Source organism: Sturnus vulgaris, chromosome 19 (assembly GCF_052056855.1).
Source record: "Sturnus vulgaris isolate bStuVul1 chromosome 19, bStuVul1.hap1, whole genome shotgun sequence".
NCBI lineage: Eukaryota > Metazoa > Chordata > Aves > Passeriformes > Sturnidae > Sturnus > Sturnus vulgaris.
The window spans coordinates 6280362-6298758 of record NC_142261.1 but is presented as its reverse complement, the minus strand read 5'-3'; the positions used below and the strand labels follow the sequence as shown (position 1 = coordinate 6298758).

Here is an 18397-nt window from a genome sequence, read left to right as displayed (position 1 = left end):
TATGAAATTAATTCAACTAAAGCAGAATTGCAAAAGAATACAGGAAGCAAAGCAGAACAGGTCTGTATAAAATCTGACACTGCAATGCTTAGGCTTCAAGGGTGCCATGGCATCAAGCTTTCTTATAAACACTTTATTCAAGCAGGAAAGCCAGCCTTAAATATTCTCTCCTTCAGGCACAGAGCAAATGGATCAGTTGTTAGTAATTATCTGTTTTCCCTGTACTTCAGACACTACCATCTGTGAATTGGGCCTCATATCTTCACACAGTAATTGTGCAGTCTTACACGGGAGTCGATACACCACTCATTCCTTCTGAGGTTTATAACAAAACATCATCCTCCAAATATTTTCAGCCCAGTAAAAGGCATACCCTGCACAGAACTGTACCTCTCATACCAAGCCAACAGCTGAAGGTAGGATGCCAAAGTCCATTTGTATGTGCAAAAGTACAAGGGAAATCTGGGCAAAAAGTCAGTTCAGTGTTCAAAACTCTCTAATTATGAGATGACCAAGGCAAGTTTGTGGGGTTTTATGGTTAAATTCCAAGTCCACCTTCTCCTCACTGGAGCTGGGAGTCCGTGGTGTAACCAAGTGCTCTCTCTCTTGCAGCTGGGGCCAAGAAAGCCCCTGGCTCCAGACAGGTTCTCCCCTGCTCTTCTGGCAGGTGCCTCCCCATCCCCTCTCTCCCTGTGCTCTCTGATGGCTCCATGTGCACTGCTGGAGATGGGATTTGGTGTGCACAGGCTCAGAAGGAAAAACCCTCTGCCCAGATGTGCTAATCCCCTGTGGCAACCCACTTCACCACACATGACCTCCAATGGCAGGGCTTGACAAGGTCAATGACTGCTGTGCCACAGAGGTTACTTGTGCTCACTGAAGTCTCCAATGTGCACACAAGAGGGGCCCTCCCCCTCTTTTAGAGCAATTAAATGCTTTTTATTTAGAAATTTGCACAATTTACGTGCAATTTTCTCCCCACACAAGCAAGCTCCATTAAAGCCATTTTCACAGAGCAGAGCCAGCGTTTAGCTGGGCTCAAACACTGATCTTATCCTCCTGACACTTTCTTCAATCCCTCTGTGGGATTACAGCTGGGAAAATGACACTGATTAGAAGAACTCCTTCTTCCCCCACTCTTTGGATTTAATATCCAATACAGACTTCTCCTTAATACAACACAAGCACAGGATACAGTACAGAAAGAAAGACAGGAGGAGAAAAAATAACAGAAGGCTAAAAAAGAGGAATTATTGTGTGAACAGAGCTACAAGTGCCATTTGCAGACTGAATTGCTTTTAACTTTCTGCCATCAAAAGGGTTAGATACCTCATCCCCTCTGAGCAACCAGCCAAGCACAAAAAAGCTTGTCTCCTCTTTCTCCCTGTCACATTGAAACTAATCACTGAAAACAAGGTAGAAACTCTGTTCTCAGAGCAATTAACTTGCAAGTGAGGTTTTATCTTTCCCAGTAATCCTTTCTACCCCCAGCCACTCCCCAGTACCCCATGTATGACCAACTTCAGAAGCTTAACCAAGACCAGAGTCACCCCAGCACAACCATCATTTTACAATACCCATTCCAGCAGACTTGCAAGATGACCTAAAACACAGAAAGAACATGCAGCTGTAATCCTGCTCCAAAGGCTCAGGCCATATTTGCAGGGTTTCTTTAATCAATACACATCTGCTCTGCATCCCCTCTGCCCTGTGCCAGAAGGGCATTTGCGTGGCTGTGCAGCGAGCCAGATCAGGGAACCAAGGGAATTAGTTTTCCTGGCAGCATAAATGCTAGAGCTGGCACAAGGGAGGCAATCGGGACAAGCAGCCAGGGCAGGAAAGGACCAACCCCTTCAGCAAAAACACATCCTTATGTCAGATTAAAGTGGCCACAGCCCCAGCTCCCCGCTCGCTCTCCCCCTGTTTCTGCAAGAGTGCAGCGTGGAAGATCAAGGTGTTTAGCCTTGCAAAAGGGTGTCCATCTAAACACAGAGTTACTTTCACAGCTTGTTTCTTCTCTCACCAGCTTCTCCTCCCTTTAAAAGCAAAAAGAACGATTGAATAAAGGGGCTTGGATGCCTTCAGTCACCGTGTTCCTGTGCCCGGGCAGGGAGCGAAGGCTGGGCTGCAAGGGACTGAGCACTGCAGCCCTGGGCTCCTAAATGGAAGGGTGCTAACATTTTCCTCCGGCAAGGTAAACAATCCCGGCAGTACAAAGACTGAATGACTCCATGGAACAAAAGGGAAAATAAGGTCAAACCAGGGGAAAAAAAAAAAAAAAAAAAAGGAACAAGAAGCAAGCGAGATGAGAGAGATATGACAGATACAAACACACAGAGCAAACCCCCAAGAGGCTGCTCGTTAGCTCTGAAGCCGAGCACATGGAAAAAGAGAAGAATTTACTTCTTCCTCAACTGGAATGTTTGCATAATTGTCACTTTCAATTCCACATAATTCCCCTTTCTACACATTTGTTCCGTGTCTAGGCCACCATGCATGAAATAAATCCCTGTCTCAGAGCACGGCCTGTCTGTGCGACTCAGGGTGCTAAGGAGATTGGGTTTCCCGTTTATTCCTGTATTACATTCCAAGAAGGTGTGAACAATGCTGTATCAGCCTTAAAATATCAACCAGACAGATATCCACCTCGGCCACGACCACTTGGCCTAGGCAAATTTTTCTAAAACCATAAAGCTAAGTGAACGTGGTATTACTAAAGCATTAATTAAATACCATTTTCCCCCTTCTCTCCCTGTGACACATTCCAAGTGTGCCCAAACAAATAATTCAGTCTGAAGTTTTAGGGTTGTTTCTTCCCCCAACCCAAATTAAAATTACATGCACTCACTTTTGGGATAGGTTCAATTTTCTTCATATTTAGTGCTGATACCCAGGTGCCCTATTAAAAAACCTAAATTATAAGCTCAGATATTGAAATATCAACACTAATTAGGTCTTTTAGACACACATTTTTAGATGCTATTTAGAAAATCTACATTAAAAAGAGCAGGGGCAAAGGATGAACTTTCAAAATTAAAAGGAGCAGCACAGGGTAATTAGACACCCAGATTCTCATTCTTTTTTTAACAATAGAGACAAACACCATTTCAGTGGCCACAGAGGACACAATATTATTTCTTTTTTGAGGCTGAAGGAAGTAGAAAACAAAGTTCAAATGCTGCTAACAGAGGTGATAGTTAAAGTTCATTCAACTTTAAAGCTTGGCAAGGTATCATTAGAAGAAGAGAAAGTCTAAAGCCGTTTCTGCATATCACAGCAAAGGTTTTACTTTGCAATTCAGCTGCAGCCCAAATTCTGCCCTTCTTGACAAGTATCTGTAAAAAGACATTCCAAAGTTTCTAGTTTGGCAGCTGCCTAGGAAGGCAGAGCCAATGGGATGTCAATGCTCCAGGTGGGAAAATCTCCACAGCCTATTTTTGTTGCTTTCACCAGCATCAAGAATAGACTGCAAGAACCAAAATTTACTCCTTTTGAAAAGGTTTGATCCCCATGAAGACACAGAGCCAGGTGGCTTTTTTTCCCTCCCTATGTTTTTTCACTTCCAGAAGCACACCAGTTCAAGTGCACTGCTGGGAGCTGTCACTCTCCCCAGAGAACACAGTTTCCTAGGGTGGGAAGGGATCCCCACACTCTCCCCACTTTCTCACATCAAAATACCTGTCTTACATCATGATTAATCTCCTCCCAACTCAAAATAAGTTCTGGAATGCTCCAGTGAAATTGGTAAAAGAAGCTACACTTCACATTTCCTCCCATGTCTGTATCCTTATTGGCATGCTTTATGTGTCTGGCTTTATGCTTTAGGCACAGACTCATTATTCCTACAGTATTCAGCAGAGACTCAGTGAATAATCACATTCTGCTTATGTTGAGAACATGGTAAAGGTAATACTGGGAAAAAACACCAGTGACTTCATCTGCTAAACATATATAAACAGGGAATGGGAATTTTAACACACACGTGCACAACAGGAGGAAGATGTAAAAGAACAAGAATTCATTTATTGCTTGAGACAAAAATCTATTCCCCCTCTTCAGTAGCTGCTCCTTTTTGCCCAGGTAATTCCGTGAACAGTGAAAATTTACCTGCAGGTAACTAGCAGACAATCAGAAGTAAAAGACATAAAAAACAAACCAAGGAACACCCCAAGGGAAGCTTTATTTGCCTGCAGGAAATGAAACCAGAAGCTGCCCATTTGCCAGCCCTGATGCTGACACATGCTCTGCATTACAGCATCTCACCACGCTGCTCCAGACCACCCCAGCTGCTGACCCCGTCCCATGCCACAGGAGGACAGCAAACCAAATTAATTCGATTTTGGACGGCCATCACATTGTACTTCACACAGATAAACACAGTTTATACTCTGTACTTTTTTAGGGCAAATGAATATCACTGCAGGTTGCATCAACCTCACAAGTACCATCAAACATGCCCCTGTTTGGGCCACACAGCTCCATGCCAAAATTCCCCTGAAAACGTGCCACAGGCGAGGTGTATGATTGCAGACACCGTATCAGCAAACAGCTATTTAGTAGCAGGCACAGTTAGCTGACCTTCAGGCAGAAACTCAGTAACCTGACGATGATGACATTGCTGGCCCTGGATTGTCTGCTGCATTTATTTTGGCAGGGCTGAAGAAAACCCGCGGACACATTTGGAGCAGGAAGCGCCGATCAGGAAACCAGAGCGAGCCCTCGCTGCTGCCCAAGAGCCGGGCTTGAACAGCCTGCCCTGAAACCCTGCCCCACCTGAGCCACACAGCACAGCAAAAGCCACGGAAATTACATTAATGACCTTACAGTCCAGCAGCATGGCTGGCCTCAGAGCTGTGGCACAAGAGCTACAGTGTTTGGAGAAAGCAACTTTATAATTCTATAACCCTGAGCATCTTCTGGGCAGAGGAGAACCAAGCAACACACTCAGAGATTCCACAACCCATCCATGACACAACACAGCTGAAGGTAAGAAACCAAAGATGCTCTCTCTGGAAACAGCTTGTGTAAAATGTTTTTCTTTTTCTTTTTCTTTTTTTTTTTTTTGCGAGGACCAACTTAAAAAAGAATTCTTGGGAACCCACCAAGAAAACAACCTGCCTATAGCTGTTTGTGTGAGGTATCACCTGGGAGTTTACATTAGTTTACACAGGCCCTGATACAGCAGTTCCATAACCTCTGGTTTGGAAACAGCCTGTCTTACCCCTGCCAAAACACAACATCATTTTCTAACCAGGGCAAATTAGCTTGACGTTAACACAGGGCTCCTCTATCTAACAACTGCTAAAAAGAACATCTTTCCTTGCAAAAACCTTAAAGTTGTACAGGTGACTTAGTAATGAGCACAGGAACCTTTTCTAATTGAGTCCTGCTAGCACTTTTGCCTGGATGCAGCTAAAATTTTCATTTCCAGCTCACACCGCCTGTGTGTGACTTCAGCAACGTGGAAGAAAAGTCATGTATGAGTATGAAAGAACTGTGTGAAATCAAATTACAGACCCTGTGCAGCCCGGAGGCTCTCAGTTGTGTTTCATCACCCCTCTTCCCAATACAAACAGCATCGGGAATTATCCATTCCCTGCACAAGTTACAGGGATCCTGCAGCTGCAGCCACCTGCACAGCCATGGACAGGAGCTCAGAACCACAGGGACAGGCTGGGAACAAACCCCCACCCACTCCCCTCCCTGCCAAATCCACCCCAGGGGCTGCCCAGGAGTGGGAACAAGGCTCCAAGAGAGTTATCAGTTTGTTTGATGTAACCAACAACACTGCCATGTGCACACTGACACGAATGCACAGATCTCTGTGGAGTTTGATGGATGAGCTGATGGCAGGCAAGTTATAAAATCCATCTGGTTGGAAAACCATTGTCATTTTCAGCTAAAAATCGCACCAGCAAACTTGTATCACAACTTTGTACAATTCAGTGCCAAACTAGAGTACCAGAGTAAGTGGTGGTGTTCTTTCCTGGGGAGATCTTGCAAAATATTCACTAAGTCAACACTAATAGCAGTATGTGAGGTTTTTTTTCCTTTTTTTTTTTTTTTTAATGCACCAAGTGTTTTAGTTAAGCCTGAGAAAAAAATGGAAGGCTGTTTTTGCCTATCTTGCAACAAAACCTCTCTTGAGATGTCTGTTCTGCATCAGGAGAGTTTCCTAGTAAATGCATGAAAGAGTACTGCTATGAGAAGCAAGATTATAAATCCAGAGCATCAGGAAGGACTGATGAAGCTTAGGGGAACTTAAGAAGCCTGAAGTCAAGGCCTGTATTTTATCTTCGAGAGGGGAACTAGAGCTCAGGAAAATCTCAGGCTGCATTTGCAGTGCCCAGAGCAGGGCATGGCACTGCTCAGGACGTGCCACAGGAAAGGCTCTCACACTCCTGGCGTGGGGCAGAGGAGAAACATTTCCCTAGGAGTTTGTACAGGGAGATTTTGACATGAGAGGCTCTCCCATCACCTCCTGCACAAACACAGCACACACATCATGTTTGAGTTCTGTCACGTCATGGGGTGACAGGAGTTTCCCAGAGGGGCACATCCAGGTACCCCACAATGGCACAGCCGGGGTGACACAGGCAGTGATGAAAGCACTCGCCCAGAGCTCAGAGAGAGGAAATTTGTGGCACAGTCAGAAAGAAAACCCCGTTATCTCAACTTCCGGACCCCTCTGCTTAACCGCCAGACCACAAAACACTTTTATTGTAGGATAACATTTCAACAAATAGCTGTTTTCTCTTAGCAGAAAACCCACTTTGCAGTTTTACTTTTAAAAATCCATTTTTACTCCAACTCCGTAGGACTCCAAGCCAACCCTGTGACTCAGCATAAACAATTTCTCCCTCCTTAACATGCCCCAGTTTTATTAAGTAATCCCCATAAAAGCAATTACTGAGCTTTGGACTGAAAAATAACTAGGGAAAAAAAAAAAAAAGAGAGAGAGACAGCAAATTCTGCATATCTTTATTTGCATACGGATTCCCTCCCTCCCCCATTCTAAGGTTTTTGCCATGAGGTCTTTTATGTCTCTTTCAATAATCATATAATTATATGATTCCTAAAGTACACGCTGGCAACACTTCAGGGGATTTTAGTCATTACAGGTGACAAGACTTTTCTCTCATGTCTAATGCTCGCTAGGATTTCCTTCCACTTCATTCACAGATAAGATGAAGAACCAAGTGACACCCAAAACGCTCTCTCAGACAGATTTTGGGGGAATCAGCCCTTTTGCTTCTCCATTACAGATGCAGGGAAATGGGCAGAATTGAACTGGAATGAACTTCAATTGGAATGAAGCACTTTTTCAATTAAGCAGCCTATCATTTTTCCCAGGCACCACATCCAACTACTTTAATGGCTTTCACATTTTTCCTTTAATTTTACAATCTGAAAGAAATGCCAAGGTTCCATCAAGGACTGAGAATGCCATAATTCCATTTCTTCCAATGGCTGCAAGTTATTAACAAGATGTCAAAACATCATAATTATTTTATATCAAGTTTGACTGACTCCATAAACATCTCTTAGCTGCACACCATCCTGAGTCTCACTCCCCCTGAGTGCAGGTATGTGCTCAGGCTAAATGGAGTTAAGAGGCTGCACATCCTCTTCCACAGCTGTACAAGAGACATTTAAGAGCCACCAAAACATCAACAGCAATAATGCATTTTATTACCTGATGCACTTGATGTCATTGTAAGCTTTGAGACATTGCTTTCCTTGAAACTCTTCGGGGGTTTTTGCTCCTCTCCACAAATAAGAGCTCCCAGGAAAGAAGCTGCAGCTTCACTAAGCAAGAGGAGGGGTTAAAGGAAAGAGCTCGGTGTCCTTCAGCAGCCACCCAATTCAGAGCCAGCAGCTCTGAATTACCATTTGTTTCCCAACTTGGGCTGCACACTTCCTCCTAACTTCAGCATCTCATCACTAAGTACAGGTTAGGTCAGGGACACCCTAGCATCAGAATGACTCAATCTATATTTAAAACTGGGGAGGGGGGGAAGAAAGAAAACACCAAACAATTTCTGTCTTATTTTTATGAAGTTAGAAAGAACATCTGTTGAAGGGCAAGGTAACACAATGATATCAAACCACAGACACTGCAAGCTTCACATTCAGACTACAGGCACAACTGCATCATGCATATGTATTTTCTGAATTCCTCTCTATGACAACCTGTGCAGAAGAGAGAGGAAGGCAGGCTGTGGGCACAGGAGAGGAGCCCAAGCACGGCTCCTTGCCCTGCTGACCATGCACGGCAGCCCTCAAAATAGAACATTTAACTTCAAATTGCCACGTTTGTATGGCACTATAGATAGCCAGGAAAAGATTAAAAAAGCTTTGCTCTGAGCACAAAGGGAGAGACAGGAATGGTGCCATAAGCCCATGTTTTGCAGCCAGTGGCGCAGGGAAATAATTTTGATCCCTTCAATCCCCTTATCCATGCCAACCACTGACCTTGCAGATGCAACTTTTGTTCAAGTTCAGTCCCTTTTTGGCTCGAAGCAAGACAGAGCTACAGAGGAAACACTCTCCATTCATCCTGGATCATCCAGGCACTGTGCACCCATCTGCCCCTGCGCTCCAGTTAGCCACGTAATTCTGCACTTCACATCCTGTCACTCAGGACAAAATAATTAAGCTGCAAAGGGTGACACTCACCTCTCTGCCTGTCAGTCACACTGCCGGCCTGGCTGTGCAGGTGGGAGCCCCACAGCCAGTGCAGCTCGTACCTGCCCAGCTTTCACAACTCTTGCACCAGAGGAACTGGACCGACAACTACACACAGGTCGGGTTTGCCTGGGCGGCTCAGGAGCTGGTTAACCCTCGCCTCCATGGTAAATGGCTCTGGACTGAGAACATAAAGACTGATTCTCCTTTCAGCATCAGAGCAGTATTCTTAATAGTTCATTAGTTTTGGAAAAGACACTATTTCTCAAGGAGATGGACCAGGGCTGGTAACACTGTACTCCAACTCTCTTCCCTCTGAAGAGCATGGCTGGAACAGTCACAGCCCCCGCTGTGCTGAACACAGCAGAGCCAGGAGATATTTAAACAGCAAGAGCCACTTCACCTACATAAAACTCTTTTATACATTTACCATGATAAACTAGAGGCATTAAAGTGCAGTGAATTGGAAATTGTTCTCACTTAGAGCTGGATGTTCACCTACAACCGATACCAAGGTGCACACTCTATGCACTGTATTTCAAATCCTTATTTAAAAAAAAAAATACTAACCCAAACTGCATCAAGCAGGAAACAGCGTTTCAGTTCTGCTGAGACTGTTCTCTTTCGAGTACTTGCTGCAGCACCACAAACTACACAATATTCCCAAAACCTGCACACCAGGACAAAGCCCAGATGCTGCAGAAGCTGAAGCAGTAAGCATATTTTGACAACCCTCCACACAGACAAGGTGCACACAAGGTTGGGATCTGTGTGCATGCAAAGCCTGACACAGGTCAGCAGTATGCTGTGGCTGTGCCTGGAGAATTTCACATCTCACCTAAAAAAAGCAGGGAAGCAAAAGTGAAAAAAAAACCAAACTACCCCAAAACCTTTCTATCAATGTGCCTCCAACCACAGCACTGAATCTCTGTACCAAAATGAATTTTTTCACAAGTGCAGTTGCATGACCATCAGCCCTTCTGCAGAGCAAGCAGGGATCTACCAAAGAAACAACAAGAAACGCCAGACTGATCTCATCCTGCCCAGCTGCCTTCTTCACTGCTATTTCCCCAGAAACTAACATCATGACAGTTAGTCTCATTCTGTGAAATAAATGAGATAAATGATAAAATGTGCATCTTCTTAGCATACTGAGAGGACAGTAAAGTTTTCAGCTCTTACTCGGCATGAAGTGAAATGTACTACTGCAAGTAAACATTTATTATCTGAGTGAAGTGCAACATTAATTCTATTATATCCCTTTTATTACAAAAAAAATTTAACTGTGCAGTAGAGAGTACCTTAATTTTTTACAAAATATTATAGATTCTAATTAATTTAAAAACTGAATATAACTTCTGAATTTCTCTGTGATGGTTGGTCTACTTGACATTTCAGCAAACTTCACCTCATGTTTTGCTGCAGGTTTCAGAGTGCTCAAGAAAGCCTGAGCAGTTACACTATGGGAAATGACTTCGGAAAAATTGGTAGGATATTAAGAAGTCTTTCAAACCACCCAGATAGACCGAATCAAATGCAACTTGAGTTAAAAATGAAACCTCGGGTAGGGATGAGGGTGACCCCTGAGCTTGGTTGGGATTTCCAGGCAGTTTCCTCTCTCCAACTCCCCTGCAGCCACTTTATGAGCACTCAAGGTGCCCTGACCTTGGCTGCAGGGATGGCCCCAGGCAGGGGCTGGACTTGCCATGCACTCCATCACTCCTTTAATCCTGGCAGCTTTCACTGGGAATTCCCTATCCAGCAGAAGAGCTGGATCTTTCCTTACCACAGCCCACCACTCGACCATGTTTGCAGGGAACATTGCTCCCCTCAGTTCCTGGCCCAGCCGAGCAGATACTTCAGGCTTTCCACAGCTCTCCCCCTCTGCTTTAATCACCTCTGATTCCTCAACAACAAAGATACCTTAAGTACCTGCTTCAAACAAGATGCAAAAAAAAAAAAAAAAAAAAATCAACAGCTAGGAGAATAAATCAATGGAGACTAGCAAGCCTTCAGGAAAACCAAAAGGCATTTAGAGCCTTTAGAGCATCATCCAGAAAATCATTAGCTTTCCTGGGGTTAAAAGCACTTTTTAAGAGGAATAACTGGCCATCAGAAATGCTAGCTTGATACACCATCACTTGACAATTAAGTAGAAGGAAAAAATACTTAAATATCTGGAAACTTGTTTTAAAACATAACCTAGCTATGGAAAAATCTAAGCTGCAAAGTAGACATAGAGAGAGATGGTGACAAATCAAAATTTACATCGCTAGGTCAGTGGAGCTAGCACAAAACCTTTGGAACAGGAAACTGCAGTTAAATACATTGGTTTTCTTATCAATGAGAGATCAGAGCAACAGTAACAGGACAGTGTACAGCACACATGTGAAAACAGCCTTATCAAGATGACAGCCAGAGAACTTATGGATTTTGTCCAGAAGTCTACTAGGAGCAAAAGGCTTTCTAAACTCTGCTGCACCGAGGCATGCAGAGCAGAGAAGGGGCTGCAGCACTGCCAGGCCTCTGCATACGAACAGCAGGAGTGGGTAAAGCATTCTCCTCCTTGGGGCACAGCTGGGCCCCAGCTCAGCTTGTAAGGGCAGCATCTCCACTTCAACACCACGTGCACAGAGTCAAGGTCTGCCCCTTTTCAGCTCTACACAACACATCACACACATCTGAGCATGGGTTCTCCACAAGATTCTATAAACAGGTTAAACATTCCTCAAAATAACCCATACACACACACACACACCCCAAGAAAGTTAGAATTTCCATTCAGAGCTCCAAAGCTTTGCTGGAATCTGTAAAAATTATAAACAACAGCCATAAAGAAAACACAACCCCTTGTCTTTTCAACTACTTTGGGAGAACAATTGCTCTCAAAGATCGCATTCATTAACATTCTGATGAAGTTCCCTTTTAGCGCTGTTTTTCATACTTGAAAGGAACAGCTATGATCAGAGAGAGCCCTCAACTACCGACTCACTCATTTAGATTCTCTCGCTCTGATTCACCAATCACCTTCAAGAATAATTAGCAGCTTCATCTGAACGTAATGAATATACACACATGCTCACATCCATACCATTCATTTCGGAAGGCGGGGAGAAATCCCCCTTGCCCCATGCCAGCTTTTTCCTGACCCCTGGCACAGCACCCATCTCCTGGGCAGCACCAGCACCTGGGGGATTTTCCAGCAGCTGAGCATCTCACTGACCACCTCAAGAGGACACAGCAAACTACATTTCGTGGTGAGTGGCTGGCTACTAAAAATCCCCAAACAAAACACCACTACACACACACACACACATCAGCAGTCACCTGCCTGAAACCTGAGCTGGATTTATACAGCAAGATCAGGGGAAGGAAGAGAAAGGAGAAGTTTTAACTTCTTATGCACAGAAAGAGGCTGCTGCTTGTTTATCTGTGGGGCTGGTTTTTTTTTTCTTTTTTCCTTAATTTAATATATACATATATATATCATCAACTCAGTCTTTATTTGGAAGATGGTAGGATAGGAGATACATAAGTCAAGTCACAAGTGTCGCTGAAACAAGACACATGACTTTCAGATGACAACTGCCAAAGGAAACATTGCCACACGAGTTAAAATCCAAAATGCTTAAAATTCACACCAGAGAGCTAAAGGAGACCTCAAAGCATTAACCTTAACTGCTCATACTGCCAGGTCAACACAAAGGAAGAATACATATATTTATTCTATAAAGCACCCTTTACTTACAGGAACACCAGCGGTGAGAATTTGCTTCAGTGGGGAAGGGGAATTCACAACATGGTGAGATACAAAGAAAAACAAACCAAAAAACCACCTTACCTCTCCCAAATGATTCAACCATTAAGTTCCACCTAAACACTGAGAAATTTCATTTCCAAGGGGAAACCCAAGGCTTAGTTAGCCTATTAAACATAATCAGAGATCATTGTAACATCAAGAAACTAACCAACCTAGAACACCACAATGAACTACCACACATGCAACTCAAGCTCCTTTTAGGACTAAAAAATTAAATAAAATACTTTCTTAGTTCAGTACTGTCCCTAGGCCATGTACTCCCTTCTATACTTTCTTCCCCCTCATGAGCACAGAAGGTTGCAATTTTATTTTATTTTTAAAAAAGCATTACAGCAGATTTTAAATCATCTTAAAAAAACCAATGTACACCAAAATACAGATTTCCTCCAAAGAAGAAGAAAACCACTTGTTGCAGTAAAGTTCACCAGAGAACACAGCTCCACACCACACAAAATGACCTTGCCATTTCAGTCATTTACATGGGCATATACTGCTTTAAAGTATTTTTGCCTTAACCATCTCCTTCCCTCACTGCTGCATCACCTCTGCCAGACATCACCCACAGTCCAAAGAAAAAATCCACACCATGTAGAGTATTTTCTTCTTTCCAGTTTTACAGGGATTTAGGAAATGCACACCATCATTATGTCCAAGAACACAACCTCGAACATAACACACCTGGCTGGGGTGAAACAGGTGAATTCTGATCTCACTTTTCCCTCTGAGGTGACAACCACCATGGTTCCAGAGGTGCACACGTGCTTTTTTCTGACATGTTGGTAAATATAGTAGAAATTGGTTAATTTCAGGTGGTGTTCTCTGACATGTTGGTAAATATAGTAGATATCAGTTAATTTCAGGAAGGCACTCTCCTACATGTTTGTAAATAGAGCAGAAACTGGTTCATTTCACATGGTACTGAAGTTTTGTGCAAGGATTTTAAAGTGGATCATTTTGTAAAGGATCTTTTTTTTCTTTTTAAAGAAAAAACAGAAGTGCTTCCACAATCAGAAGTACCTTGGGGGGCAGATATTTAAGGTCACTTTCTACCCTTGTGTACCTTATTATCAAGGTCTGACTGATTCAATAACAAGGCTCACCCCATCTGAAAAACCCAGATTTTTCCCAGTCAGCCTGGAGGGACTGCACTATCATTTGAATTCTATTTCCTGATAATGTGCTCATCATGGTAGAAAATTTCTGCAGGAAGATGAATTTTACTTTCTTCCCTGACAGCTCAGTAGAGACTCAGGGGTTTAATTGGACCTATCTGCTGATGCATATTTGACTAAGAGCATGCCCAAGAAAAAAATAAGGTTATACAGACAGGTCTAGGGTTTGGTTTAGAGACACACGAAAGCGGATTGCTCGCTCATTATCAGTTCTGCATACACAAAGTAGTCAGCTTTCCTGTTAGGACAACACCCCACAAATGACACCACAAAAAGCCAAAGAACAGCCATCAGCAAGCTAACACAAACCTTCTTCCCTGTCCAGCACCTGCACACCCAGAGCTGCTCAGGGACCACTGGGCTGAATGTCCCTGCTGAGCAGAAGCCCTGGCTCCCCCAGCAAGGGTCCTGACACCAGGGCACATGGCCAAGGCCACCCCTGACACCTCCATGGCCACACAGGGACCATCTCTGGGATTCTGAGAACTTGGTCCTACGGGCAAAAAACTCCCAACAGCCACGATGTCACCAAAGGCCTGCGTGGCAGGAGGGGTGGGCTGGGGGAGCAGCAAAGCCCAGGAACAAAATGGGACCTCACAGTCTGAGCCAAAGACATTAAAGATCCCAGGGCAAATCAGAGCATTCATCAGCCCTTGCAGAACTCCTCACTACTGTAACACAGGTTAATAGACACACAAGTGGCAGGAAATCCAAAGTAGGGAGAGCACCCAAAACTTTGCCCATGTTTCCACCATGGTATGTCAAAGAAAGTGGGCAAAAGCACCAGGATTGCTCACATTTACTGGGAATTCAAGTTATTACACCCAAGAAGCAGCTTGCGAGGTGCTTCCTCTCGACAGCTCACTCCTTCCCCTCGTACACAAACAAAACAAAAATCAAAAGCCAAAGTCAGAGTTTGTCAATGCCCCTCTGAAAATATTAAATTTCCTGCTCTGCTTAACTTAGCTCAGACAAGGCAGGCAGTATTTGCTTAGCAAATATTGTTTGTAATAAGTTAGACAAGCAATATTTTTTGCCAGCCTATTAACACCAGAAAAATATGTACAGTCAACAAGAGATGAAGAATTTGTTCAATTACTTCAAAAATGGGAATTACAACCGAGGGATTATTATCCATTTAAACATCTCTTTTCCACAAAATGTCAAACACTAGCCATTTGCTAACAATCTCCGGAGACAGATAAAGTAACATTTTGGCAATGCAAACACAAACTCCCGAGCTGGAGGAGGGGGGAGTGGGAGGAAGGAGGGCGGGAGGGGGGGAAGCTCCACCATTCACAACAATGCCGGACCATCCCAACACGCCAGGATTATTTTGCAGCCAATTAAAACCCCAAACAAACATTTGACTAGCCCGAAGTGATGGCGAGCAGCGGCCGGAGCCGGGCAGAGGAGGGGACCGGGGCAGGGAAGGAGCGGCGAGCGGGGGGCAGCAAGTTCCAGCGGAGCGGCGACCGGCGGGGCTGGCCCGGCACCCTCCCGACCGCAGCCCCAGGATCCCCCCGGGCTGACACCACGATTAATGCACGTTAATTGCTATTTGCAAAATTCAGCAGCCTCAAAGCGCCGCGCTTCCTTTCTCAAATCCTTTTTTTTTTTTTTTTTTAATTTTTTTTTTTTCCTTTCCTTTTCCCTTCCACCCCCCCCCCCTTCCACCCACCCCTCTCTCCCCGCCGGCCCAGCCCCCGCCCCGCGGGAGGGCAGAGCCCCCCGGCTCTCTTACCTCCAGCGCTTCCAGGGTGTTGAAGCTGGCGATGGCGAAGCCATCGATCAGATCCTCTTCCTGGGAGCTGGACTCGCGGCGGCGGCGGCGCGGGGGCCGGGCGGCGCGGGCGGCGGGCGGCGGGCCCCGCGGGGCGGTGCAGTTCTGGCCGCCGTTCTCCTTGCCGGGGCTCGGCTCCTTCTCGGAGCCCGAGGACGGGCTCTGGTTCCGCGGGTCGCGGGCCGCCGCCTCCCGCCGCCGCACGCGGTCCCGCTGCGACCTCGACCTCCGGCTCTGCCGGATTTTCCCATCCATCGCCGAAGAAGAAGTAAATTAAAAAAATTTAAAAATAATAATAATTAAAAAATTAGAAAAAAAAAAAAAATGAAAATGAGAAGGCCGGGCGCGAGGGGGGGAGGTGGGTGGGAGTGGGGGGGGCGCGGGGGGAGAGAAAAGTCGCCCCCCTCCAACTCACCGCTTCCCTTCTCCAAACCCCGAAGCCCTTAAAAAATAATAATAATTATTGGAAAAAAAAAATCAACAACAACAACAAAAAAAATCCTGCTGTTCAGAGCCTCGGATCCAGGGCGATGATAATCCACAGAGCAAGGCTGGGTGGCGGTGGCGGTGGGGCGAGCGGCACACACACACAAAAAATATTAAATCCACGGAATGACCTTGACAAATTTCCACCCCCCGCCTCCCCCCACCCCCCAAAAAAAGCAACGACGGGAAGAGGAGGGGAGGAAAAAAAAAAAAAAAAAAAAAAAGAGAGAGAAGGGGGGGAAGATTTATCTGGATCAGGACGAGGACACCTCGGATTCACTCGGCGCGGAGGAGAGAGGCAGATCCAGGAGGCTCGACCCAGCTCGGGATAATCCAGGCGCGGCGCCCCCTCCCCGGGGGCAGCGCCGCTCCGGGGCCCCGCTCCGGCCGCCGCGCACCGCCGGGGGGGCCGCCGCCGCCGCCGCGCTCGCCGCCCAACTTTCTTGCCGCGGAACGAGCGAGACAATCCCTGGGCAGCCCCCGCCGCCGCCCGCCGCCGCCGCCGCCGCCGCCCGCCGCCGCCGACCCCTCCTCGCCGGGCGCCGCCGGCGGCTCGCAGCCCCCCGCCGGCGCGGCGCGGCGCCCCCGCCGCCGCCGCCCGCTGCCGGATGGCGCTCGCCCGCCCGCCCCAGCCCGGCCGCCCGCGGCGCGGCGCAGCCCCGGCCCCCAGAAGCCGCTCAGTCGGCGCTGCCCGGATGCCGCCCCATTCTCCCCGAGCTGGGACGCGGCGCTAGCACCGCCCGGCCGGCCGCGCATGAGCAGGGCTGCCAGCTGCGCGTCATTCCCCGGCGCAGGCCCGGCCGTGCCCCCGGCCCCCCCCCTTCCTCCTCCTCCTTCCCGCCCCGCCGCCGCCTCGCCTCCCCTCCGCGCGGGCCGGGGGCGCCGCATCCCGCACGGGCCCCCGCGAAAAGTTTCACCCGGGCCGGCTCCTGCTCCGGGCCCCGCGGCCGCCCTGCCCCGGGACACCGAGGGGACACGGAGGGGACGCGGAGAGGAGCCGGGACAGGGGGCGGGCTGCGGCCGGCGGTGGGACCCGGGGTCAAACGATGAGCCCGGGGACGAGGAGTGAGCTGGGGTTCGAGGGCAGCGACAGGGAAGGAGCTGCGGGAGGAGTTGAAGATTAAAATCTGAACCGAGGGTCAGGCTTAGGGATCATTTGTGGGTCCAGGACAACTTGGGGAACGCAGGAAGAGCTGAGAGACATAGAAAGAGCGGAGGGGTGAGCTAGGGAACAATCTGTGTGTCAAGGAACGAGTTAGGAAATGAGCTGGTGATGAGGGTGCAGGACACGGGAGCTGGGCAGCCAGGGCTGTAGTTGGGACGAGGAGCAGTGTAAGAGAACCGAGGGTTGGGGCTCATGAGATGGAAGCAGGAGACCCTGTTCCTTAGCTAGTTCATTTTCACCATCCCTGTTCATTAGCTCCTGCTCCCCATCCATTCGTCTCGTTAAGGTTTTATTCGGGCTCCGCAATGCGAGAAGGGGCTGTTCCCTTTCTAGATCCCCTGCAGTTTCAGGCCCTGTCTCCTCTCGCCAGGATCACTTAGGCTAAGGCTTGGTCCTCAGGCATTCCCTTGGGACAGGGACTGGCTTGGTGGCCGGCTGAGCAGCTGTGCAGTGCCCAGTCCTAAGGACAGCACTGAGGAAGGTGTGCTGGACCAGGGCTGTCCTACATACCACAATGGTAGCAGGACTTAATCCTCCTGTTATCATCTTTTATTGCACAAAGTCAGATATTGCAGCACGTTACCATCACTTCTGGGTACTCCCTTCCTTGTGTGGGGCTGACTCGGTTTAATTCCTTACTTCTTCAGCTGCTTTCACCTTCCCTGGGGGGGGGGTAGACTTTAGTTCTGGATGTGAGAGACATTAGAAAGATGTTGTGAAATAAAGCCTAAAGAAATCCATTGAGATTCATGTATAAGGGAAAAAGTCCATGAAGGAGATTCAGAGTTAGTGGTAGCTATGGGATAAGGGAAGCCAAAAAAATCTCCTGCTATTTGCTCACACTGTGTTCCAGTTCAGTCATCACCAGGGATGGTGGTTTCCTCATGCTGGTGTCCCCAGAAGTGGCAGGCTGGTAGCTGAACGTCTAACACACTCATCAAAACATCGATGTGGGCACTTCAATACCCATTTTCCTACCATTTTCTTATGTTCCTGATCTAATTGTAACAGCAGAGTAGTCAAAAATTAACTGCCTTCCAACCTTCCCAAGCAGGCTCTTTGAGAAGCGTTTCTGGTGTCTGGCAAGAGTGTTGCCCTGCCATACTTAGACAAGCGCTAAAATAAATATCATCCTCTTAAAATGTAGGATAGAAACGTCATTTAAATTTAAGCCATTTAAAACCAAAGGTAGAAATCCCATGTGTAGTGCAAAGCCTCTTAATGCAAATAGTCAGTTATGCATTGCATGCCTCAATCACACTCCTATCGGTGTCATTTGTGTC

The 18397-nt window shown here is 46.7% G+C and overlaps 1 protein-coding gene across 18 annotated transcripts in view; it reads right to left on the bottom strand.

Annotated features, from left to right (window-relative positions):
* Positions 1 to 15764, bottom strand: part of FBRSL1 (fibrosin like 1) — a 500076-nt gene extending 484312 nt beyond the window's left edge. For 4 of the 18 annotated variants that reach the window (XM_088176069.1, XM_088176081.1, XM_088176076.1 and 1 more), the window contains exon 1: positions 15425 to 15754. In XM_088176069.1, coding sequence (XP_088032195.1) covers positions 15425 to 15718 — 294 coding nt within the window. In that variant the 5' untranslated portion in view covers positions 15719 to 15754. Of the gene's footprint in view, positions 1 to 15424 lie in introns of all 18 variants that reach the window. The other 14 variants (XM_088176079.1, XM_088176072.1, XM_088176078.1 and 11 more) reach the window with 10 other exon arrangements.
* Between the last annotated feature and the right edge of the window lie 2633 nt (positions 15765 to 18397).